The 27035-nt window shown below is 40.7% G+C and overlaps 1 protein-coding gene across 1 annotated transcript in view; it reads right to left on the bottom strand.

Moving 5' to 3' along the window:
* Positions 1 to 20210: 20210 nt before the first annotated feature.
* The window catches only part of cdk13 (cyclin-dependent kinase 13), an 8545-nt gene continuing 1720 nt past the window's right edge, over positions 20211 to 27035 (bottom strand). Inside the window, exons 2-14 of the mRNA XM_035655215.1 lie at positions 26455 to 27018; positions 26192 to 26350; positions 25941 to 26080; positions 25599 to 25769; positions 25302 to 25491; positions 25153 to 25209; positions 24934 to 25035; positions 24751 to 24828; positions 24128 to 24244; positions 23904 to 24035; positions 23612 to 23808; positions 22102 to 22602; positions 20211 to 21752 (exon numbers count right to left, since the gene is read on the bottom strand). Coding sequence (XP_035511108.1) covers positions 21052 to 21752; positions 22102 to 22602; positions 23612 to 23808; positions 23904 to 24035; positions 24128 to 24244; positions 24751 to 24828; positions 24934 to 25035; positions 25153 to 25209; positions 25302 to 25491; positions 25599 to 25769; positions 25941 to 26080; positions 26192 to 26350; positions 26455 to 27018 — 3109 coding nt within the window. The 3' untranslated portion in view covers positions 20211 to 21051. The remainder of the gene's footprint in view (positions 21753 to 22101; positions 22603 to 23611; positions 23809 to 23903; positions 24036 to 24127; positions 24245 to 24750; positions 24829 to 24933; positions 25036 to 25152; positions 25210 to 25301; positions 25492 to 25598; positions 25770 to 25940; positions 26081 to 26191; positions 26351 to 26454; positions 27019 to 27035) is intronic.

Below are 27035 nucleotides of genomic sequence, written 5' to 3'. Positions count from 1 at the left end.
CTGATATGTAACCCTGTTAATAGGATATTTCAGAACCATGATCAGATAAAGGATAAAAAAAATAAGATAGACTAAACAAGCAGCATTTAGCATTTGACATTCAGTGAAGCTGGATGCCCATACAGCCATTATATACAGTATACTGTCAGTGATACAGCCACACAGCCATAAAGCCTTCACAATACAGCCACATAATCAACCCCACACATGACAACAAATTAGGCTACAAGTCTGCAAGCGATGTGTGTCTTGCCATTACTAGAATAACCAAACAGACTCTGCGGCCCACAACACAGCAGCAACAAACAAGGCTATTTATGACAGAGGCCAGATACCCAGCATCTATGACAGCCTGTTGTCACAAATAATGAACATGAAACAACTTACCAAGGATGTTTTCATCCAGCAGCTACCAGTTTGAATCCAATCCAGCAAAATCTACGCATGAATCCACTGTAGCCTATAGAAAATGTCCAAACACTCCAACACGTTTGAACACAACAAACTCAACATATTCCACCATTATCGTCATCAGCACGGTTGCTTGCTTTGCTAACATTTTGACCTGTTTGCCTGGTAGAGGTAACAGCAGGACTCTCTCAGACATGGAGGGTTGAGTTGTTGAGTGAGAAGACATTTCTACTTTTTTACACTTTTATTGTTACAAAAAAACAGCGAGGTAAACAGAAATACAGCAGACAGGCTTTTAAAACTCCCGATGTTTGTTCACGTCCAATAGACACACAGTGACTGGCAGGGTCCGTATTAAGCAAGTACTAAGAGGGTGGAATCAGCGACAATACACACAGGCCACAGTGCCCCCGCTGGTTCTGTCTGCTGCGTACTGTCAAGAACCCCTTGGCAATGGTCAGGGCTCGTCTCTGCTTTGCAGAAGACAGACTGGTCTGACTCTGACTTTTTATTTTATGCTGTAGTCAAGACACCCCAAAAAACTTATTCAAAATATTCAACTAAACAACAAAAATGCACATTCAGTCAGGCAGAGTTTCTCACTAAAAACACACAGTGTACATCCAACCTTCCTTTTTTTGTTTTGTTTTATACATCTGCAGTGTGTAACAGCCTGCAGTCTTCCTCTCTTCTTTTATTAGAGCAATGGTACCTTTTACAGCACCGCCGTGCCTTCTGCGGAAATGTGGATCACGTTATCACTAACGACATGGCAACCTGCACATCGTACATTGCTCTATAGTGCTGCTATAGTGCTGCTTTAGTGATTAAAACTCCACAGGGTAACATTCAACATATGAATATGAGTGAATGATTCATAATGCTGTGCATACATTTTTAAGCAAGATTCCAAATATAGATTAAAATAAATTTTCACAATAAAGATTTTCAGACCTTTATATCTATTACAAAATACATACTTTGTAATACTGGAGAAATCTGAATATGCAACAGAAAATGTAAACGTGTTTTGTTAACCCATTTGATAAAAATAATAAATATATATTTATTGAAAATATACATTTGGAAACGTTCACTGTATTACTGTTAATACAGCTAGCTAGAACACATTTTCACATTCCCTGTATTAAATATTTAAACTTGTGAAGCTTCAAACAGTTGAACAGTTCACTGGGCAATTAAATGCCTGAATTTGTAAAAGCCACAACCCTCCCAGACTGTGTGACAGACATTTTTCTTTTCAGATTCTTAAGGTGCTAAACGTTTCCATGTGATTTTTGTGGTTTACACATTATTAGGCTTCATCCATTGAACTATACAAAGCAAACTTGAGTTTCAAAACTAGGTCAATGGACACACCTTTTTCCATATCTATATAATTTAAGCTGTATATATAAGCTGTATTTTTAATGAAAAGCTAAAGTTTCTTCTTAAAGAAATGATCCACTAAGATTCGTATCTGTTGTCACAACACTTCACTGAGCCCAGTTGCTCATGTCAGAACATTTTGGATACACCAAGAGCACAGTGCATTCGGCGTAATTAGGATTTTGTTTGGCAGTGTCTCCAAAGCTTGTTGCCTCTGTAGATAATCCTAACAGGCTACACAATGTGTTTGTCTGAGCTATGGGAGAACTGTGAACTCAAGCCTGAGCCTGTAAGCTGCCACAGAAGAAAATGAATGAACACCCACATTCACAACAAAGCAGACTTTAAGAGAGAGAGGCAGGAAGAGAAAAACAGAGGCAGAAAGGTGGCTGTTCAAGTGATGACACATCGCATTGCTCCGTTCTGCAGCAGAGAAATTACTTTGGAGACTGTTGTGCGTTAAAAAAACAACTTTTGTGTGTCAAAGTTGTTCAATCTGCCCAGCAGCTGTAGTTTTAAAAAGTTTGTCTATGAAGAGTGCAATAATTTTTGTGTCTTTTTGCTATGTTTGTTTGTATTTTAGATTTTGGCTGCAGATCATTTCGGAATAAAAAAACATTTCAATTATTTTTCTCACTGAGGGTTAGATGAGAAGATCGATACCACTCTCATGTCAGTAGGCAAAAATGGAGCTACGGTAGCACCAGCAGTCGGTTAGCTTAGATTAGTATAAAAACTGGAAAAAGGGGGGAATCAGCTAGCCTGGCTCTGTCCAAAGGAAAGAAAAATCAACCTTTAAAGCTCACTAATCATATGTTTATCTTGTTGTTTAATCCGTACAAAAAAAAGTAAGGTGTAGGTTTTATTTGTGGGGTTCATGCTGGACTATTTCTTGGCTAGGAGCAGCAACATCCAGATTTAACTAATTATAATATGTTAATTTGTGGATTGCTGGTTGACTGATTTTGTTAATTTTGGACAGAGTGCAGGCTAAGTCTGTTTCCAGTCTTTATAAATTAAGCCAATGGTCTCCTGCTGGCTTTGTACTCAACTGACAGATATGAAAGTGGTAACGATCTTCTCATCTATCTCTCAGCAGGAAAGTGAATAAGCATTTGCAACAAAAAAAAGTGACTTTATATATAGATAAATGTTAAATATCAAATTCATAAATCATCTTACTTCTGAAGTTTTTTAATATTCACTACTCATGTAAAAGCTTTGAGCTGGCCATACCTTTAGTAGGTGACTATACTTAATATAGCCCATTGATTTTGATTTAATTGTTGATGACTTTTTGAGCCTGAGGCTCATTAAAACAAAAGCCCGATGCAGATGCACAGCTTAGTGCCGTCAAACTCGCGTCTATGACCTCCAAGGACCAGTGCGTTTAACAGGGAACTGCCTCTCATTACTTATCCTTTATCTGCTGTCTCATTATACCCTTGTTCTGTTTTTTGAATTTTTCTATTACTGTCTTTGCAATGCAAATCTCCTGCTTAAATCAGCAGCTCTGTGTATACAAAGGCAAGGAAAAAAATGACTCATCCTATTAGTGCTGAGAAATCTGGGCACTTGGGGAAGTAGTCAGGGTGTAAAAAGGGAAAAGGCTCTGAAGAATATTCCCATCATCCTAAATGCTGCTTTTTTTCACTAAAGTATGATTTATATGTGAGAGAAAGGCTTCCTATAATCTTTGCAGCGCAGCATCAGGTCTGCAGTAAACTAATGTGTATGTGCTGATATGCCTTCCTGGATGGTGGATGATAGCTCATGTGTCATGACTGCAGGCCTATCACTCGCTGCGTTCCCCCTGCAGTGTGAGCCAATATGTTCAGTAGACATAGATGTGGGCATTGCCTAATGGAATGCAGTCAGCATGGCTGATACCATCACCAAGTCACACTGCCAAGCCTCGATAACACCAGGCTCTCTCCTTCTTTGGAGCTATGGCAAGTGTCCTGGAGAGCCCTGCAGGTTGTTACATATTAATACTTCTCGACATTTGCTGGGTGATAAGCAGCCTTGGTATAAATATTTTTTTTTTATAAAAACCACTTCGGCACAGCTTTCTCATGGAAGACAATCTTTAGCTGTTGTCTTTTCATGGACCTATATATGGAAACAAATTCTCTGTCGTCAGTAACCTGTACTTCTTAGGTACAGCACTGCAGAAGGGAGGATATGGTTGGAATGGATTCATAACACTATATTGTGGCATTAAAGGAATGTGACATTTTGGGAACACATTTCACTTTCTTGCCAAGAGCTTATTGAGAAGGTCAATACCATTCTCATATGTATGGTAAATAAAAAAAACTACAACCAGGAAAGAAAATTAGTTTAGCTTAGCATAAAGACAGGAAACAGGAGGAAACAGCTAGCCTGGCTTTTTTCCATCATTTCATCTTTTCTTAAAGTCTAAAAAGACAATTTGCCATTTACCGGGGTGATGGACTATTATGTTGCCAAACCAGTACCCAGATAACCAGCAGAGCCTCCAGGAAGTAGTCCGGTACATAACCCCAGTTAAACTACAAATTGTCAGGCCAGATATGATGTGTTATTTAGTGAGCTGTAGAGGTGCAGGTAGGCAGATTTTGTTATGTACAAACAGAGCCAGGCTAGCTGTTTCCTCCTGTTTCCAGTCTTTTTGCTAAGCTGAGCTAACCGGCTAGATGTTTACCGCACTGTCATGAGTGGTATTTTCTTTCTTGCCAAGAGTTAGGTGTAAAAAAAAAAAGTGTATAAGCATTTCCAAAAATATCAAACTATTTCTTTAACAGAGATAGCATCTTCTTACACAGCTATGAGCCACACAGACATCAGCTATGAGCGTGTGTGTGTGTGTGTGTGTGTGTGTGAGGGTTGGTTTCTATGCATGTACCTGTGTGTCTGCACGCTACAGAGCCTTGAAATCTAAATGTGAAATGCAGAGTGAAATGAATACAAACCACACGGATCTTCTTCTCCCCCCCCTCTCTCTGCCGAGTGAAAAATTCATGTTCTATTACCCCATCAAATATGAATTGCAGTTTATAAGATCACATTTGAAATTCCAGGTCACAGCTCATGCATTCCCAAATACTTTTGGTAACATCGTCTGGGCTTATTTCTGGAGCCTAACACACCGACTGATAAAAGTAGTTTACAAATGTGTTTTTCCTTTTTTTTTTCACGTCAAGAAAAGGTAAGGTAGACTGTGACAAAGAAAAGCTATCACACTTTTAAATGCTGAAATAATGAAGCTACTGTATATGGAGATATATTTAAATGTTTGCATCAGCTACCATGCTGCTGCATGAGTTATGAGATTGCCTGATCATTTGTCATAGGCTGGCATAAGGGAATGAGGCATGTGTCATATCTTTTTTAAGCAGCCTGATGTGTTTTGGTGGATGGTTCACAGCTACTCCTCAGCCTCTCATTGCGGCTCATGTTGTTGAACGGCTCCTCCCCCCCGGCTGCTAACTGACTGGGGAAGTTTCCCGCTGGGTACCATGACAACGGCTGGCATCCACACTTTGCACCGTGGCAAATGGAGGTCACCTGAAGAGACAGCACCCTTACCTCTTACCTTCACTGCCACTGCTGCCATGGCTACATGAGCAGGCAGGCTCTCTCGAGCCCCTCAGCCATCCCAGCATGCAGTTCACCTCTCAGCAGGCTGGAGCCACGCATCCGTTCCAACGTACATATGCTCGTGTAGGGGAATTCAGGTGCCAAGAGACTGGCGCAGCATGTGCTTGCATCTCTAACACATCCAAGTCCTTGGGGCTTTACGGAGCCAAGTCCCTCCAGCTCGATGTAGAAATCCACCGGAATAAAAAAAAACACAAAAAGCTGCCGCAATGAAAGAGTTCAGCAACTCAACTTGCTAAGAGGGGAGCTTTTAGCAAGTAGCCCTCAGCATGAAATGATCAAAACGCATTAATTATTCATCACAAAGTAAAGATTCTATATCTCCGATGTGTGTGCATCAACAGGATATTTTTTCTTTTCCTGAGCCCATCAAAATCCGCAACGTTACAACTTAAGGATTTGTCTGTTTGTTTTTCATCCGTGCTTGGATTTTCTCAGGTTAAACATCTGTCTTTCAGCGTAACATTAAAGCCATGATCACAAGATCTGAGAAACTGGACCAATCTGTTTTGCATACATTTGATCCAGGATTATTCTATAGCACACAGTTCCTTTCTAATTGCACCATACCGTCACAGACACACATTTCCATGAATGTAAATTATATATTTTACTTTTTAATTGAACTACCCAAGGCCTCACAATGCTCTTACACAAATAATCTTGTTTGCCAGTGGGGTTTGACTACTGCATGATGTGGCTCTGTGTCTGGTGCTGGGGGCAGTAAATACCTGCATTCAGAGGGCTATGATGGAAAAAGAATAATACAGCACAGCCTCCTGCCGTTAGTGAGGACAGGTACAGAGCAAGATGAGCCTGCAGTGGATATAATACAGATAAAAGTGTTCAGCTGGGAAAATATAAGACATATTCCGGACCTTGAAAGATTTGTTCTCTAAGAATGTTGATTTCAGCCTCACTTTTTGAGTTACAGTTGACAGTATAGTTTACTTAAGCCTAGGTAAAGTAAAAAATATTCTGTTGCAATACTTAAAATGTAATTAAAATCTTACTTAAGTAACAATCTCAACCAGACCGACACTTGAGACGCTGCTTGCATGGCTAAAACCCAAATTCTGATACATAATGTAAATGTGTCTTCATTTTTTTGACTTTTTTTTGGACTGGAAATATAAAAAAGTAAAATTAACTTATATACAGTACTTGAATAAATGTACTTAGTTACTTTTAACACAAGAAAGAAAAGCCTAGAAAAGTGTATTCATTTCAAAATAAAAGACAGAATACAAATACAGGAGAATAATGCAAAACAGAAAACACGAAAACACAAAAAAATAAAAGCCGAATAATTGTGGGTACCATTCTTATAAAAAAGCCTGTTCTTCAATATTGCATTCAGCTAATGGCAGTGAGGACAGCACAAGATGAATTGACAGTGATGGTGGAGCCAAATGGCATCGCAAAGAATGGAGAGCATGAATAACAAACTGAATCAAATATTAAATTCGTTCAAAAGGGGATAACACAGGCAATGACAGCGTGATCAATCCACATTTTGGCCTGATCTATTATGTAACAGCTCAGACAAAAGAACACAAATGAAGAAAGAAGTCGATTTCTCCTCCGCTGTGAAACCCATCTTCCTTTCACTCTTTCTTTCTGTCCTCAGTCATTTCTTAATGTTCGCTTCCTCTTTCTCTTTCCTCCTGCAGATCACTTTAAGTCCATTTTCTTGTGCAACTTCAGTATATTACAGTTTGGTGTGATAGCATGTGGTAGTTTCACAGTTCAGAGTTATTTGCGATGGTTTATATGTGCTACCACCACAGTAGAGAGGCCGCCTGCTCAATTTCCTTCCTTGTGACAGATTTCATCCTCTATGTATCCATCTTTCTTACCAGCTTGGGCCACATTGCTTCTGAAATAGGAAGAAAAGGTCACAGCGTTAATGCACAAAGTGACAGCAGATACATCACCTAAATCTATGGTGACTTTTGGCAATACATCCCACACATGGACACTCAATTTTCATTGTGTGTTTCCAGTTTCCGAATCTCTGTCATCACTCCTGTTTTCTCCCAAAGTTTCTTGTTGGCTCAAAAGGCTTTTGAATTGTAATTAATGGTTTTTAATAAGGAAAGTTATTCTTTCTAATAGAACTAATAAAACAAAGTATAGACTCAATTTATTTGCCATTAAATGAGTCTTCATTTGGCTGATTTAAAAACAGATGGTGACCAATGCACTTCATAATGGAAAAATATCTTAAGACTGCAAATTCGAACCATTAAGAGGCTCAACTTTTTTAACAGTGCATATGTGTTTTGGCTTTTACTCATTTTTTCTCAGTTGTAAATATAGCCATGTTACCAAGGACACCATCACAGAGTCCATACAACCCATTTCCGTCCTTGATCCGACATTTCCAGCATGATTTTGAGAGGAGTGCTGAATTTGGTGCACTCATATTCTTATTTCCTTTGCTTTAGACTGTTTTCCAGCACTTTTATCACACAACATTTCCCTCATATAAAATGCACTTTAAAGTAAATATTTTGAAATAAGACTTCCTCACAGTAAGAGGACACCAATTTTTAGTTGATTTTATGCCATCATGCTTTATTTTACATTTATCCTGGAGATTACAGCTAATGGAAGCATTTTGTTTTTGATTTGTCGGCTGGCTTCACTGGGTTGTGACTGACAGTTGAATATTTATCTTGGAGCCCCCCAAAAAAATTGTGGGAAATCAGGGAGGCAGAAACTGGAAGTAAGATGCCTTTGGCTCTTGCTGTGTTCCCAAATGTGCACATTAATTTGAGGCAGGGCTTTTCAAAATGTTCAAATGTATTGCCTGATATTGGCTGTCTAATGCAGCTTTGCAAAATGTGATTGATGGCAGTACTTGTTGTTTACTGTGCCATGTTGAAGTCACTGAGAGTGAATGAGCCTGCAAAGCAACTCTGACTATTATGGCAAACATGACTTGAAAATATTATAGAGGTAGGATGTAAGTATCTGGAAAATTAAGGATAAAAGGATGAAAAATAATAAAAGATATGTAACACTAGACTTTATAAATAAATTAAAATATACATTTTGTCAGATGGAAATGAACTAATGCTAGATTTGTGCTGTGACAGAACAGGTCAAGACATTGAGCGACATCACTTCCCTCACTCGCGTCTCTTTCTTGGGTCTGAGCTACTCTCGGTGAGGATGTGAGAGAGAGATGCAAGGAAGATATGCGAGAACGGAGGAGCTGAAGCTGCCAAAAAATAAATGCTTGGTTTCATAGCGTCAGTCTTAAATGACGTTGGTTACTTATGACCTGCTGCGCAGCTGTATCACCTGTTGAACTGACTGACTGTGGACAAATGTTCACAGAACCCCTTAAGAACAAAGCCAAAACCTTACAGTATCTTTCAGATAGATGCAGGCCTTAATTCTTTTAGATATGTAAATTGTTTAACAAAGCCAATTATTAGTAGTATTATTACCGTTGTTGAGTTTAATCATCATTTAATGTTAATTTTAACTCTTCTAATTTATGTACAGATCTAATTTATGATTACAGGGGCTTATTGTTATCTGAACAATAACACATACAGAATGTATGTCGAGTGTATTGTAAAATAAAAAACAACCAAACAATGCCACAACACAATTAAATGATCCTATATATTCTAGAGTTAGATTTATCACACAGAAGGTGACGGTGCATTATACTGCATCTCACCCTTTAATTGTGTTCTATTATATTATCTGTAGATCTTTATACAATACACTATAAAAGCAGCGCTGTGAGAATAAACCGTGGGAATAAAGAATGACTGAATTTTGTTGAGCTATTGTCAATCATGCCACATGTGGGGCATTTATACATCATGCCACTTGACTTCCACGTACACCTGTGTTTCCCTCCTCTCTCCTTGCTCCTCGTCTCCTCGAGGTGCATTTAAGGGATTAGAAGATTCTCCATGATGGCGGAGGGGAAACAAGTTATGGGTCACAGGATGAGTGAGGACGTGAGGCAGCATAAGTTAGTTAATGAAAAGTACAGATTATCTCATAATGGTTCCCTATCTGTTTATTTTTTTTAGAAAACTAGACTGAATTGTCCAGTCCATTTTATGAGAATGTTATTTTTATGATCATTAGAGTGGGTTTTTCCTTTACAGATTCGGTTAAATTTGCTCTAGATTACAGGCCGTTGGAGCCATTAGTAAGGAGGCCTTTTTTTCACACCCTCTGTCTCTCTCTATCACTCTTTGTCCTTGTGGGTGATTAGAATGCACCCTGGTTGTCTGTCTGCTTGCTCATTAATCACACAGCGAGAGACTGGGCCGAACACTAAATATACAGTTTGTCCTCATCTCAGCACTCCACACAAAGTGCTATTACAGCAGAAAACCACACAGGGTCATAAATGACTCATGAGCAGGGCTACGGGTTGGCTAGCACTCGTTATAGTAATCCTACCAATAATGGTCGTACAATGACTTCCCACCTTCGATGTAAAATCTTACTTCTATTAAAACAAAATCTGGATAACAACAGTTGGGCCGGTGCAGGTATTTTACGCACGTTACTTTTATATTACAAGGTTGTCAAGGAATTTTGTCAAATCCCATCAATGCTATCAATCTTATTCTCTGCTTGAATAAGACAATGAATGTTTACAGGAAGAGACAACAAATCTCCTGGCACTGTAAATAAGAATCAAGCAAGTATTTGAGCTGATGCCCCAGACACACCACAGAAGTCGCACTATGAATATACTGCAACTTAGGTTGCGTTTGAGTTATTTCCAAAAGACATGTGCTTTAATGGATGCAACTTTTTTTTGTTGTAAGATCTGATTGTGCTTTTTAGCATCAAGTTTTTTCCTCATGCATTAGCAAGTCTTAAAATCAAAGGTCTCACTGTCAGATAAATCATCAATACAGACAGCTTTGTTTTTGTAGTGCAATGTGAAGCTATTATCCGTATGACGTTGACAAGGAAAGCTATTTTGTTCCAACATAACTGCTTCTCAAGGTAAGCAGCCGCACACAAATACCTTAATTGTTTGTACTTTCCAAATGTATGTTTCACCTTCAGTGTTTTAGAATGATGACTAACCAATTATCTAGACATCAAGTTTGTCTGGGGTTGCTGATTGGAGTTTGATCCAATAAAGACCGGCTAGCATTAACTCTTATAGCATCCAGGAAAATACAACACCATTGATGTGCTAGCTGTGAATGTTAAAACTAATGATCGGCTACCCCGTGGCCTTGGAAGTAACGCAGGGTTCGGCTAACTACCTACCAATAGTAACCTGACATGCTAGCCTTCTGCACAGATCCTTATGATTTGTTCCATTTGTAAGATGAAGAAGATAACATAAATGCACTATGTAAATATTTTCTGTACATTTCAGGCACCATATATGGTTTGTTTAATCCAGTTACTTTTGCTCTTTCCTAAAATGCCACATATCACTAATAAGCTACAGCCTCATGCACACCGCCTGAGCAGTGAAATCCAATGTTTGACAAGCCTGCTGTGCCTAGTTGCTAAGATTGAATAATCACTATTCAGGGGAGGGTTTTAGTGAACAGTCAATTCCCTGTTTGGACTGTGGTGTGGATGGAACGTAGGCTACAGATTCAGTTATTCCCTGTCTGAAAGAAATCAAACAACTTGGTGTTTTTATTGCTCGATTTTTATCCTTAGAGAAGACTGAATGGAAACTCTGCCAGTATCAACCCAAAGTTAAACCTTCACTACCATAAATGAACTTTTCCAACCCACGGGTGACAAAGGATGCAAATGAGGACATTTTGTTTCATGAAAAAAAAACAGCTTCAGTAATAAGGGCAGACAGCGTTCACCCCTCAAGCTTCACTGGTACCAATAATTTTCGACAGCTTTAAAGACGGAGGAGCATATTTGTGATTCAGAAGAGAACGTTCATCAGTTCAACCGACTGCCAGCACGCACCAGAACTTCAGATAAATTGGCAATATGCCTGATGTAGTTAACCCCTCAAATGCCGGGTCAAATCAGGTCTCCTGGGAGGAGGGGTTGCACCGAAAAGACACATACTTTACCAAGAAATACATAATATCCTGTGACTTCAAGGGTAAGATTAAAACTCGTCTTTCTTTAATAATTCGGCTTTAGATTGCCCTTCACATTCAAAGACCAACCTAAGGGCAGTCATTTACCTGCAACCTAAACTCATAAGCCATTATTGCTGCATGGTTCACAAGCCAAGATAATGAGGTTGGCGCAGTCGCTTCCCTAATGGAATCCAAACACTCTTTTTTTAGATATTGTTTAGGGCGACTAAGTGTGTGAATGGCGATTGTTTTGCATTTTTTAGCATCAAATGTCTATCTAAATTCAATATGTCTGCCCACCTCAGGTGTGAGCCTTAATTTGATAATGAATCTCTCTCCAAGATTCATCCTTGTCTCTGAAGAAAAGGGATGAGTGCAAAACTCATTTCCACTGGGAAATCTGGGATTGTGCCCCCTCAAAGGAGCACGTCAAACTCAGTTTACAATGGGGAGCTCTACACATTGTGTTAAAGCTGTTGTATATATTTTGCTTGTTTCTTTAGTAAGTCTAAGAAAATCAAGTGATCACTTTATATCACCAAATGTTTGCAGAAATCCTGTGCTACAATTGGGTCTGTGGAGTTTTAAAGATGTGAGTGTTTACCAGGTAGTGGGTCTATCAAAACACAAGCTTGGGTTGTATTATGCAGTCTGACTCTCTGGAAATAGGTTGTTGGTTTCAGCATACTGGCCGACTATTTTCACTCAGCATTCTCCTTCGCTTCTGAAACAAGCTAGCAACCCACAATACACGCCATTTAGCCATTTTAATGACAGGTCTCGCCTCCCCGCGTGCAAATGTTCCACCAAAACAAGTTCCCCTTAATACTATTTTGCAAGGGCACCGTCGCTGCATCCTGGGCTTAGGGCCGCAAACAACAATTTTGATTGGTTTAAAGAAATACAAATAAGCCGGAGAAAGACGATGGGTCTCTTGTGTGCCCCTCAACTTTGTGAATGTGCAATGTGCTACTGAATCATTTGAGTACCTCTTTATTGTGCGAATGTGTGAAATTGACTATGTACATCCCCTTTTTTTAACACCTACAAGATAAATTGCAATGAATATACAGATATACCCATACACTTCAAATTTGCTCAAATACACATGTGATTCAGGGAAAGTCTCACACAAATCCAGATAGAAAGGTTATGTAACATGAAAACTGACATACATATTAAATGTCAGCCAAAAATACACATATTGCCTGGATCTTATCAGCCCCCAACCCAACTTTCATTCTCTACAAATATATTCTTCCCATACAATATCATAATGTTGATGTTAGCTGTAAGGTTACATCAGTTGTATTTTTTATTAATTACTACACTGTTCTTTTTTTGTCAGTATGTAAATTCCTCCCTACAGCGTGTTTTGAATATTCCCTAAACAAAGCCAAACAAAGCCATCATAATCATTGTTGTTGTATTTCATTTTTTCATAAACATCCAGCTCCAAACTGTTTTATTTCTTCATTCTGATGGGTTCAAGAGTCTGTGGGGTGAGTTTTCCCTCCAGGTAAATATGCGTCCTGGGTGTGAGGTGGTGTGTTTTTCTCTGACAGGTTGTTTGCTCAGGAAGATGTCAGCGGTTCATCTACAGCATATTCGCTTTGAAAAAACACTTGAAACTCAACATAGGAACAGTATGTTTCTGCAGGAGCCGGAGGAGAAACACGCAGCAGAACAAGATGTACTGTACACTTACTGTATAAATATCTGCTACGTCTTCCAGTGCAGTGTCAAGGTTTTACAGTACGGCAAACAGAACTGCTGAGCAGAGAGCGTGCAGTATTTGGGAAAGGCTTAATCTAAGAGCCAGCAATGAATCATAAACAAGATGTCTTATTGACTTATCGACCTTTACACACGTCAAAGTGGTTGCCTGTTTGGTATCCATCCCCCTACGCTATTTCAATTTGAGCCACAATAATTCTCTGGATTGCAAGTCTCACATTTCACGCTTGATTTCATATTTCTCTCCACATTTATGGAAAAGCAGTTGTGTTTGCTTACGCAATTTACGTTAATGGCTGTGGAGATTGTTTTTGCTACGGCTTGGACAGTCATAATGTGTGGGAAGTTGCTTTATAAAAACAGTTGTACCCTTTGTCACAGATCATCTAGCTTCGTCTCACCTTGGAGATATGAGATTTTACATGGCATAAAGCAAAGGATTTACTGACATGACAACATTACACTGTCCACTCTGCAAACATTATTTACCTAAAGGACTATAACCCTTTTAAAAATATAATTACACAGCGATGAATAAATAAACAGACCAAAAAACTACCCACTGCTGCCATTACCACACTGCTGCTTCACATTCTAAGCAGAATCTTATTGATCCATAGCATTATACAGTAGCAGGTCATCAATATTACAGCCAATCAGAGCCGAACCTCATTGACAACTTATAAAAGTTATTTTAAAGAGAAATAAAACTATGCAGAAAATGTCAAATGTAAACAAATGATGGAAAACAGCATTTTACTGAAACTCAGAGAGAACAGAAAATTCAAAAATACTTTACTTGTGAAGGAACACTGTCTTGAAAAGCATGACAAATCAAAGTCAAATCAAAAAATCTTTCCTTGAGCTGACAACGTGCAGTAAAGCTGTCACTTTCTGTTCGAAATTCAAACCTTGGTTCAAACACAGAAATATTTAAGATTACAATGTGTATCTTGTGTAAAAGGAAAAGAGCCCAACCTGGCAAACGTTAAATTCAGCAGTTAAACGCCTCCATGCTCAGTTTAGTACTGCTAAGGATTTTGCTGCTGTAGCCTTATTTGGTCTGGTATGACCAGTAGCTTATTGTGGCTAATGTTAGTGAATGTAAGCTTGTTTTATATATTGTTGTTGTATAAATGCCATCACTGAGTCAGTTTGCTTATGACCACTCTAAAGCTGTGCTACAGTTACACTGCATTTTAGTTCATTCAGATAACATAATATTGATTTCTTTAAAGAAAAATGTAATGAAATTCAATGTGCCATTTCCCTGTAATTGTCACTTGTGGCCACAGTCTCCGCTGTTTAGTGACAGTTAAATTCCCTGGCTTTAAATATTGCCTCTGTAATGTTTATTCAAACACAATGTGATACAAAAAATGGCATAAATAAACAGGATGCTAATTCTGCAATATAGTTTATGTTTCGGCTACGTGCGCTGCATTCAGATTATTTTGAACAATTTCTCATATTCTCTCTTTGCTCAAACTTTATGTTTTTTTAAAGAGTGGCAGCCTAAGCAAACAGTAAACACAGCGTGCCTCCTTTGTGTTCAGCAAAAGTATGTGTGTTTGTGTATGGATGGGAACAGAGGGGTACGTGGCTGCACGTAACACCATCTCGTAGCTTAACAAGACCATCCTCCTTGTTCATTAATATTCTTTACACTTGTAAAGTGCAAACAGCTCTCAGTGCAAACATACAACCACCGGTCCAAGCTGCAGAGGTGTTTGTCGGTTTAAGCTTCATGCAGTCAAACCTTCTGAATGAATGCTCTCTGACAACCTCAGCTCTGATGTGCCCTTCTAAAATAAGTCTTGGTGGGGGTCAAGGCGGTCAGTGCAGATTGGCAGGGCCAGATTCACTTCTGTAATGACCAGAGTCTGACCTTACATGTCAGAGGTAAGGTGTGAAGTGAGGTTGAGCATGACATTTATGGGTCATATCTGCTGTAAATGATTGGAGTGCCCTTTGTCTTCATGGCGGGAGTTAATGGGTATGTCGGGGAGAAGGTGAACCCATGTCATACTGTGGAAGAGATGAAACACAGAGAAGAACACGTGCATATGGTTAAGTAATACGTTTGTGTGTCTAATTTGCAGAACAAATTGCAATTTTCAGAACCTTTACTTAAGTAAAACTACTAATACCACACTGTTAAGTATTCAAGTATAATCAGAAACATGTCATAAGTCTATGAGAAAATAGATCATAGGTATGCAGAAAATAATACTATTACTGTATATATTATATTATTACAAAGATTTTGCTGTTGGCTGAGGTGGGGCTCATTTTTCAGTATTTTAAGACTGCAACTAATTATATTTTATAGTTTAAGTATAATTATATATATATATAATTACAAGGAAAGGCAATTAATCCTCACATTTGAGAGGCTGAAACCATTTTATCAAAATAGTTGCAGTTCATTTTCTGTCAATGTCTAATCGTTCAGCTCTAATTGAATATATTGTTCGGTACAGTACTCAGGTGTTACAAAACATCATATTCTCTAAGAGCTTTGTGTGTTTTGTATGCAAAAAAAGTTATGAAATAAATTATGTTCAGTAAAAAGTACAATATAAAGTAGTATAAAAAGAAAATACTCTCATACTTACTTACATTCCACCACTGGTTATCAATAGCCAAGGTGACAGTCAAGTACATGATCTATGTGTGTGATGTGATGGTTTCCCTAACCAGAGGCCATACCTGCCACCATGTGTGAAAATAGCACTATAAAGGTCAGTGCATGTAACCTTTGGGCAGAGTGTCACCTTGCTGTTGAACACACAGACCTGACACACAGCAGCGGGGTGGAAAAGCTGCCCTTTAACACTCCACCATGATGGATCGGCTCTGAAGGCTTTACTCTCCTCATTCTGTGAATATTAGGTAAATCGCTGTCTCTGAGATTGCGCAGTTAATGCAGTCTTTAAAGGAAACCGCTCATTAAGAGAGATTAACACCCTTTAATGGTTGGTATCCTAACTAAGCTTAAGTAATATGTAGCAGGCGTAATCACTGACACCATGAAAAGTTTTGCTGTGCATGCATGTGGAAGACTGCACAACTATTGTTTCGCTGCCACTACTTTTAGATTTCACATTTTAATTAACTGGTTTGAACACAGCCCCGGGAGGAAATCGCTCAGAAAGAAAAAAACAAAAACAAAATTGTAAACAAAACACTATCTAAAAATGTCAGCGGCGTGCGTTTTCTCTCTCTTTCCGTTTTACTCTCTTTAAACACACAAAAAGAAAACAAGGTCTGACCGGTGGCCATTAAACAGCCATTAGTTCAGCTGACTCACCTCTTCAAGGAGCAGTATGGCCCGAGGCACAGTGATGCACTGTTGGTCACATTATGGTTCAGTTACTGCAAAATCTCAAAGGTTAATTCAAAGTCAGCACATTAATTCTTCAATAAATCATCCTTAACTACTAATTATTTTCCTTCCCCCTGTTTCCACTGTCAAATGTTAGCACAGGTAGCGCCTCTCCCTGTCCTCAAGCCACCTTGGAACAGTTATGAGTTAACAAGCTCAAGTCAAGCTGAATCTCTGATTATCCAAATATGATAAGCTTGTGGATCATAATGAAATTGGCTGTATTCCACTTTCAACAAGAGCCAGCAGCTAAAGAAGTTAAAGAAAGTCTTAAGCCCTCTCCGCTGAAGGCATTAAGTAAGAATGAATTCACTCTGTCAGCTCTGCTTGTCACACATCACTATTAATGGGCATGTGTTCGGATTTATAGGCATTGGTTCAAGGATGAGAGGTATATCTTGGTCATAATTTTTAGTTTTGCAAGTTTTATAAAATCCAGCTGATGGATTGAGATGCTTCTCACTGTCATCGTCTTCTTTCCAGTCCTTTAGCACCACACTGTGCCTCAGCTGGGAAGTACAGTTGTTAGTGTGTGTGTGTGTGTGTGTGTGTGTGTGTGAGAGAGAGAGATAATCTATACAATTTAAGGCCTTCACAAGTAAAGTATAGTGTGTCAGTGAGTGGGGGGAATGACAGGAAGTACCAGGATGTAGTAAACACTGTCACACAGCAGAAAAGAGGGACCAGGCTGTGACCAATTATGCGATGAGATGTTTGTATTTAGCTTCTTTTTTTTTTTTGGTTGCCTTTTTGCCAATTTTCCTGTCATTGTGGTTGCAGTGCATCCCTCTCTGCGACCACATTTAAATATTCATCTGCATTTGTTATTCGTGTCTGACATTTCTCAAGTAGCTTTTAAAAACAGCAGAATGAACACACAGCAGAAACATTTTTGCTGACCTTATTCCCATTCCAGGTGGAGTTTCCTACTCTTAAATGTTAAGTCCTGCCGGGTACAGCCAACCAGTACTCATGCCAACAGAAGTTAATTTTAACAACTGTTTTTTTTTTTTTTTGTAGGGGGAAATTTGGGAGAAATGATGCATACAATGTTTGTTTAAATGTTGCAGTTAAAAAAGTAACATTATGTGCAATTAAAGGAGAGTTGGTGGAGAAAATTGAAACCCACTCACATGTTTGTTGGGTAAATTTGTAGCCAATTAGGGTGGCATGGCGCAAAAACTGGAAACAGCAACCAGCTCTGGCTTTGTCTAAAGTTTTTACTTCTATAAATTTAATAGTTTTTGAAGGTTTTCAAGGCAAATTCTGTTGTTTTGACTATTTCCCCGAACGGCTCATGGCACTAGTTTTATATGTACGATACAGACATGCTAATTAGCTTTCTTTGCGAGAGACCAATCGATACAAATTCACATATTTACCCAGGAATGTACTGTATGTATTGTTTTTAAGTAGTATCATTTCTTAATCACTTAAGTAACATGGTACACAAGTACATGGTATCAATAGTCTGTTACAGTCCTGCATTCATTTACTCAAATAAAAGTACAAAAGTATAAACTAAGAAATATACCTAAAGTACCCTAACTAAAAGTACTCATTGTGCAGAGTTTATTATATTACTGGATTTTAATTATTGATTCAGTAATTTATATCAGCTGGTAAAGGTGGAGCTTATTTTCATAACTTTATATACTGTTGGATGGCTTCATCTATAACAATACATCATATTTTAGTTGTTGATAATATTGTGTATTAATAATCTGAATCTGTGACGTAAAGAGTAACTACATTTATCAAATAAATGTAAAGTAGTAAAAAGTACAATATTTGCCTGTGAACTGCAGTGGAGTAGAAGTATACTAAGAGTAGCAAGTAGCATAAAATGGAAATACTTGAGTAAATGTTCTTAAATTACTTTCCACCACTGCTGCTTGTCTTTGAAATATAAATGTAATCAAGCTTTTACAATTTAAATATAGATTATTATATTGAGTCTTGCTGTGGTTAAAAAGCCATGGTCTTCCATACATTCCCTGTCTCCTTCCTCTCATCTCCTCTTCAAATTCTACTCTGTTGTTTCAATCACTTGCACAAAAAATACGATGCTGCCAGTCTCACCGAAGCTACCGTAAATTCCCAGCAATCCATCATCCACGCCGTATTAATCACAGACTAACTGCCATCCACGTTCTGAATTAGCTTTGCAGAACAGAACCCCTCAGAGATAATCACTTTTTCATCACCAGCAATGTGACGTGTGGCAAATTCAGATGTGGATATGATGAGTAAAACAAAGGACAGATGTGTGTCTCCTCGCTGAGCTGCATGTAGAATATCATTCATTGGACAATGCTTCTGCCATCCGTGGCTCCAGTATGGTTTCTGCGTCAACTTATGAAGCTACGGCCCTGTGTGGTGTGTTAGAGCATTTAAGGTCACTTAGGCAGCTTTTAATGTCAATTCCCAATACTTGAACATTTTCTGGTACAAGTCCTTGCACTTGCATCCTCCTGAATGTAGTGTAAGGAAGTGTTTTGAGGTTGAGGAGCTTTTAAACAATGATTCAACTGAAGCTGATGGGAAAGCAATTAAATTTACATCTTTAAAACAATGGGTTTTTTTTTGCTTTTTACTTTGATAATTATATGTAATTACCAGATATATTTTTATCTAGGTATGTGTGTTGATGTACATTATGCATTGTTCTTTTGGAAGTATCAAGGATAAACTCACAAAACAGGCAGTGTACAGGCAGAGGTTTATTTCTAATTTGTTCTATAGCAAGGCCGCATTGGAAAACTCATTTGAACCTGATGTATAATCAAAGTTTTGTTTTTGTTTTTTAAAGTTGATTTTATTTGATGTTGAAGGAGAAAATGCAAAAAAAAAAAAAAAAAACAAGGTCTGCTGACATCCACAAACATTCTTATCAAAGTTGGCATTGAGAGGGAGCATTCAGGGGACTGGTTTATGATCTCTGAGAAACTGTTTTCCGTTAAGTTCAAAGCACGAGTTAAAGTGCTTGAAGACCGAGTCTACTGGGAGCTGTCAGCTATTGGAACGTTTCCTTTCTTCCCGACAGTCGCACTGCTCTCTATCAGCGTTTGAGGTTGTGTATTAGGCGTCTGAAAGTTGATGGGTGCTGCTATCTCCTTTGCCAGGTTAGCACTGCTCAGACTATCAAGGGAGACATGGCAGTGTCTTTTTTTGTAAAAGCAGATAAGAGTTTTCACGCTACTAATGCAGCCAAAATATGTCCATTTGCATTATACTGACTCACTGAAGGAGCTTGTCATCTTATGAATGGCGTACACTTGTGTCAAGATTTAGCAGCAGTGAAATGGTGGCTGCTAAGGTCTATTGGTTTTGAGTGAGACTTTGAGACTTATAAGCGAGTACATTTGCCTACAGTAGTGGCGCTGAATGTCAATCTGCACCACAGAAAGCTCATTCATCTGTTGCGATGGGCGCCCGCTGCAGGTAAGTGAGGGTGGTGATGTTTGACATGACACTGCCATCCAGTGGCGTGAGCTATGAAGTCACATCTATGACATTTACAATGTATGCAAGTGTAAGAGCAATGCTTGTAATTAAACAGACAATGATACATTGTTGGCATTTCTTTAATAAACATTTGCCAAAGGAGGAGGGAGGGGGACAAAATCATTTTAGTACAAAAAAAAAAAAAAGACATTGTTTTCTTTTTTGAACTCAGGTTACGTGTGTTTTTGTTTTGCTCATGATTTTACAACACCTATTGGCAGAAAGGCATGTGGAATTTAAAGTGAGAAACAGCCTTTCTGCATGAAGTCAGATCAAATTTGCTGCAGTCATCCAAGTGCTACCAGTCTCTCCACAACGAACAGTCCTTTTCCTCAAATAGCTCCCTGTGCTGATACCTAAGCCATCAACCCATTCAACTGAGCCATCATTGTTTCAACATAATCATGGTCAAAAAAAAAAAAGAAAAGAGGACACTACATTACTGGTCATATTCCTAATTGTGCAGATAAAGCACATCATCCATTTCCTTTCATAGCTAAAATAGTTTCCGCCTACTTCAGTCAGTAGTGCAAAACATTAATACTAGTTTGCTCTGGAGCAATTACAGAAAGGCTAAGGTAGAAGTTTAAAATTTACCCGGCCTGATAAATGTACACTCAAAAAAGGTAAAAGTTTAATTTAAAAGACAGCAGAATAGATTACAAAAAAATATGAAAATGGTATGAGCAAGAAAAGCTCCTCCGGTGTTATTTAGCTGTCCTTCTACAACAGACTCCACATTCCACACTGAGTAGGAATACAATGCCTGACACAGATTTAAGTTATTACAAACTGAGTGTGCATCTCCAGATCCGTGTGGTCTGGCCTGAGAGGCTTCAGGCTCAACACTGAGTCCTCCAGCCTTTCGTCCATTGTCACAAACTGCCATTTCATGTTTCCAGTTGTTCAGAAAGGCAGGCCGCGTCCTCTGATTGTTGCTGTTGAGTTCACGTGTGGGACAAAGCCGAGGGGTAGTGGTGGCGCCCCGACTTGGGAAGGGGAGCCCCAGGGTTGCCCTGGTGCTGGGATGGGTGGGGGAGGAGGTGCACCATCCTTTCTAGCCATTGCGTGGTTGTACAGGTGGATAGCGTTGGGGTTAGGCTGTCCCTCCACAGGTAGAGGGCTGTGATTGTACTTAAAACGGTGGTCCTTGTCCCCAGTGAACACCATGCTGCTGGGACCCGTGGCCCCTGCGCCTGGAGGGAAGGGGTCCGGGTGGGCCGGGGGCAGGACGCCTGCAGCGGCCGAGGATCCGGCAGCCTGGCCTGGTCCGCTGAACACTTCTCTCAGAGCGTGAGGTGGCAGGCCCCCGCCTAACATGTGACCCATGTAGCCTTCCCCAAATCCTGCAGGAGTGAAGGGTGGGGGAGGCGGATGGCTGTAGTCTCCCCCGTACCCAGGCCCTTCCGCAGTGGGGAGAGGTGGGTAGTCTGGCTCTGGGGGTCTCCCTCCATCGCCGCCACCTGCAGATGCAATAGGGGGAGCGTGGCCAGTCTTGGGCTCAGGTGGAGGCTGGCGGTAGTCCAGGTCAGCATGTGGAGGGGGCTCTGGAGGCTCTGGTGGTCTCTGGTCTGGGGGCAGGATGGACACTCCACCTACTTCAGACACTAAAAGACAGAAAGTACAACTTTATATTTGCTACTCAGTTAAGTTCTTATTGTTTTACTAATTCCTTTTCTTTCTCTTTGTTTCCTAACTATTACTCCTGATCTAGCATGAAGTCTTATCATCCATACTTTTAACGACCTTTATCCTCATGTACTTCACTTGCTCATATTGACAAACTCCACCTGCATTCTTGGCCTAATCTGTTTTCTTTATACACGAATCCATCTGGTAAACCAATGTTCTTTAACGTCAATGACAGTTTTCACATGGACATTTCTTGGCTTGCAGGAAGAGATATTGCGCTACGTTCAGCTGTCTCACTGTAAAGATAAAGGGGGGAAGGGCTACCTGGAGAGACTGGGCTGGGCTCTGGAGGCTGCTTGACCTCTGGAGGTAGCAGCTGTCCCCCTGGTGCTCCTCCTGCCGGGTTGGTACTCTCCGCCCCTTCTCCGCCGTCACTTGATTCCTGCCTCTGACCCTGCTGAGCCTGGAGGAGCTGAGCCAGCAGCATTGTCATGGCTGTCTGCGTGGCAGCTGCGGCCTCTCCTTCTGGAATACCTGACGGCGCAGACATGGGGGGTGATGGAGGCTTGGGCATCGGGGGTGTGCGGGGTACGCCTGCGGGGGCACCGGGCTGAGGAGGTTTGGTGGGTGTCGGCTGAGGAGGAGGCTCAGCCGGGTCGCTGGGAGCCAGGGCTTTGGAGAGCTGCTGTAATGTTTCCTGATTGACCTTTGTGCTCATGGACTGGACAAACTGGGCCGTGTTCACTGCACTCTTGGGCTGGCCGAGGAAGTTCAGGAGGACCGCCAGCTGCTCCTGGGTTAACTGAGAGTTTGGACCCTTCGCGTCTGCAAGAAAAGAGAAAATAACATTAGCATGGAGGCTCATTGTTGACCTTGGTACCGCATATCTAGGACAAAACGTTCTAAACAACCGTGTCAAAGATTCCACTCAAAGCTCCAACTGAAAATATTTTCAAACACAGAACAATGTGCTGTAGATTTTAAAGGCCTATTAATAGAAATGTAAATGACATACACAGTCAGTCTCCCATGTGAAATTAATGTACAAATGAAAACAAGTTCACTATCACTAGGATCGACGGTATACATAATGGACAGAGCTGCCAGGCTGAAGTAAAGCCAACGCAAAGTGTCTTAAACCTGCATTCTCTGTTATGGCCAGCAGGGGAAGTTCCATTGGCTGAAATACAATTCCAGTACCTTATGGAGAAATGACCTGACTTCTCATTTGATTTAGTAAACAGTCTCCTCGTGAGTTTATGTCCTAGTTTCAGTTTTCTTCCATACATTATGATGTTCATTTAGTAAACGCTGGGCCCATTTAGACTAAATGGGCGATAAAGCAGGGTATGCCTTTGGGCGTGGCTACTTTTAAGTCATTCTTAGTGAGCCTGTCCAGTGTACCGCACGGAACTCAGATCAAACTGTCAAACTGGGCAGTGCTGATCAAATGCCGCAGCTGTTACTGTGTTGCCTTTTTCTCATCCACAATCGTTTCAGAAACATAGTTTAGTGTACTGTTCAGCTATAATGCGAGATAGTGTGTGCGACAGGTTCACACAGTGTGGTTCAGTAAAGAGAGAGTAACTGAGCTGGTGAAAGAATGACCAAGCTTTTACAACCTCTACAGTATTAAAGTTTAACTCAATTTGAATATTTTGCATCCTTGTTTCCCTGGAAGCCGCTTGTCATGTTCACTGGATGCACTGCACCACACTCAAATCTCAGTGTAAAGCACCTTTCACACAAGTAGGTGCAACTGAAAGTTTGTTACCACCGACTGACAAGCTAATTATAACAACACAGTACAAACACAAACAGTAGTTAAACCCACCCAGCAGTACAGAAGCAGCCGCGTTCGGAGCTTTAATACCTCCAGGAGCTGGGAAGCCCTGGGGGGTGTTGCTGCGACTGTCGTCAAGGCCCAGCTCTTTACGGGGGGCCTTAGGGGCTGCCAGTTCTTCCGGTATCTGCTTCTGTCGCCTCCGTTTCTTACTCCACAGCTCATGACAGTCCTGCCACAGTGGAAGACTGGAGAGAGGGAAACAGTTAAACACGGTGAGAAACATTAACGATGTTGTCATCCTGGAGATAAACATGTTGATGCAACATGAAGAAAAACATACTCCGGTGGCGGCATCTTGTCCGGGTCCACGTCCTTGAGGAACTCGCTGCCCAACGCTTGTTCAGCTGTACAGCGTTTGCTGGGGTCCAAGTTTAACATGTGGTCAAACAGGTCGAGGGCAGACGGAGGAATGCTGGACAACAGAACAAAACTATTTCAGGAGAATGCTCTTCTGGAGGGCCCAATCCTTGAATATTAAATTAGACATTATATACATTGACTTACAAAGCAAACTCCTCCCGTAACCGTCTCCTGTATTGTTTCTTTGGTTTCATGGTGTTGAAGAAGGGAAGTTTTATTACATCTGGCCAGACAGCAGGGCAGGGGCTGCCACATATTCGGCTAAAAGACAGAAATACATTTGTTTAAACAGAATGCAGCAATGTGTGTACATAACCGGCAACACTGATATCCTGCATGCCCCACAACAACTTCTGACAACACCCAGAGAACTGGCCTGACTTGTTTCTTCAAAGTTCATCACATTTGCCTTCCTCCCATGCAACCATCGATATTGTAAGTGAATCAAGTCAGGAAAGTATATGAGAGTAAAGCTGTGTTGTTCTTCTGCTCAGAGCTCAAAGCTTCAAAAAGATTTTTACACATTTTCAGGGTTTCCCGCAAAACAAAACAAGTGGGGCCTATTAATCCAAACGCATCTTGTGGCTGCGTGGCATCGTGGTCGAATGAGACGATCACTGGAAGAAATTAGTAATACTTTCCCTTCCTGTTTTAGATAACTCAAAACCACTTCTCAGTCTATGTGACTGGCTGCACCACCAAGAGCTCAGAACTCAATCAAAATTTTTAAACATCAAAATGTTTTGCCTGATTCAGTCTGACCTCACCTGATAAGCTCCAGCTGGGCGAGCTCCTGGTTAGCTTGAAAAATTGGTTTCTTTGTGAACAGTTCCCCAAGAATGCATCTGTGACAGACAAAACGAGATGCAATTCATACAAAGAAACATACTGAGTGGGCAGATAATCAAGTCACATACAGTAAGTGAATATAAGGCGACATCAGCTCTTACCCGCAGCTCCACACATCAATAGCCGGTGTGTACCTCTCTTCTCCCAGAAGTAACTCTGGGGGACGGTACCATAGTGTAATCACTTTATTGGTGTATGGACGACTGAACATGAGAACAAAGGACAAGAGGGTCTGTTAATATGACACACACACACGAGTGAAAATAATTGTGAAGATTAACAGGAGTGGTGTACATCTGCAAAGTACACAGGAGGCTCACCTCTCTTCAGAGTTATACAGCCGAGCGAGACCAAAGTCTGCCAGCTTGATTTGACCTCTGATTAGGAGGGGAAAGAACAAATTAAATGTAGTCGGGAAATGTGTGTGACTTTAATAACACATAAATACTGTTCACTACTGAGGACTCACTTGTTGTTGAGCAGAATATTCGAGCACTTGATGTCTCTATGCAGAAAGTTCTTCTTGTGGCAATAATCCAGTCCCTCCAGCAACTGTCGCATGAAAGACTTGATGTGGCTCTCGTTGAAATGGACCAGGCCAGACTCAAGCAAACCCATCAGGTCGTGGTCCATGTATTCAAATACAAGATAGAAAGCACCTGAGGCGAGAGAATAAAGATTCAGTCATTAAAAAAAGATCACAGGTTAAATAAACCAATGTTGTGAGGTAGGATCACGAAGCCACTACGATGAAAAAATAACGTGCCTTTATCATTCTTGAAATCGAGAGCATCTTCCTTATCTGTGACAATCTCCTTCATGTTTATGATGCTCTTGTGGTTGAGTTGTCGCAAAATCTTAATCTCTCTAATGGCCGTGATTGGGAAACCCTCCTTTTCATTGTCCAGCCGAACCTTCTTTAAAGCCACCATTTCAGCTATGAAACAGAAGAACAGAGTGTCAGGACCACTTCACCAGTTGCATTTCCAACAGAACTTTAGAAATAAGAGATTATTATCACCACCACCCTTTATTTCACCTCTGGAAAATGTTAATGAGGATAATGGACGAGTCAAGTTGAACGAACGTGCATGTTGAAAACACTCACCGGTGTCTTTATCTTTAGCTTTGTACACCTGACCATAAGTGCCTTCTCCTGTGATGCCAATGATCTCGAACTTGTCCACACAGCGTTTGCCCCAGTCTATCTCAGTTTCCTTAATCTCACCATATCTTGGGCCACAAATTCTGGAAATTACCAAAAAAAAAACATGTCAGTAGAAGCAAAGTGAATATATGTAGTATAGCAGACAATAGCAGAAAACCCATCTATATGGCTCTAAGAGTGCGGTAACATACTTAGGTCTTCGGCGAAGTGTCTGGGACTTTTTGTCCTCAGGCGGGCTGTGCGGAGAAGACGTGCCACCGGTAAGTTCGGGGGGCAGAGGCAAGTCGGAAAGAAGCTGACGGGCCTTTCTCTCGGACTTTTTCTTCCCTGAGAGCGAGCTGTCCTTCAAGCTGAAGATGTGGGAGATAAAGAGAGAGTGTGAGTGAGTCTTGACAATCAAGTATAAAAGGTGCATAAAAATTGTATGTCAGTTGTCATAACAACCCACCCGTACCTGTCTCCTTTATCCATGTGCTCAAGAACAGTTTGGGGCAATGGTAGGGAGGATAGCGTTGAGATGAGTGGACCAGTGGTTCGTTCCTTCTCTTTGCTCGGTCCAGATACTGGTGCTTTCCTTTTATCCCGGTGCACGGAGTCATCTTTCCCCTTTCCATCTCTGTCCCTGCTAGTCTGGTGGTCAGTGGTCCTCTTGGACTTGTCGGAAGGAGACTGAGGCTGGCTCGATGTGGGAGTCCTGGGACCCTTCTCTGGTTGTGGTGGAGAGGGAGGACGGCCCTTTCTGGATGAGTGATTGGATTTGGGGCTGGGCTGGGGGGCAGATGAGGAACCCTTGGTTGGAGTAGATGTGTTGCTGGAGTTCTTGGCCTTGGCAGCTGCTTCTGCAGCTTTCACCTTTTTCTGCTTACTGAGTTCAGCGGCGAGGCTGGTTTTGAAGGTGAGCGTGCTCGGTGAGAGGCTAGAGGGGCGGCTGCGGGAGCGAGAGTGGCGGTGGCGGCTGCGAGAACGTGAATGCCTCGAGGAGGAATATGGACTTCTGCTACGAGACCTAGCAGATCGCCTGGAAAGAAAGTCACA

This window comes from Morone saxatilis, unplaced genomic scaffold (genome assembly GCF_004916995.1).
Source record: "Morone saxatilis isolate NCDOM2014 unplaced genomic scaffold, NCSU_SB_2.0 Contig0, whole genome shotgun sequence".
NCBI classification, from domain to species: domain Eukaryota; kingdom Metazoa; phylum Chordata; class Actinopteri; family Moronidae; genus Morone; species Morone saxatilis.
This window is presented reverse-complemented; position numbering and strand designations above follow the sequence as displayed.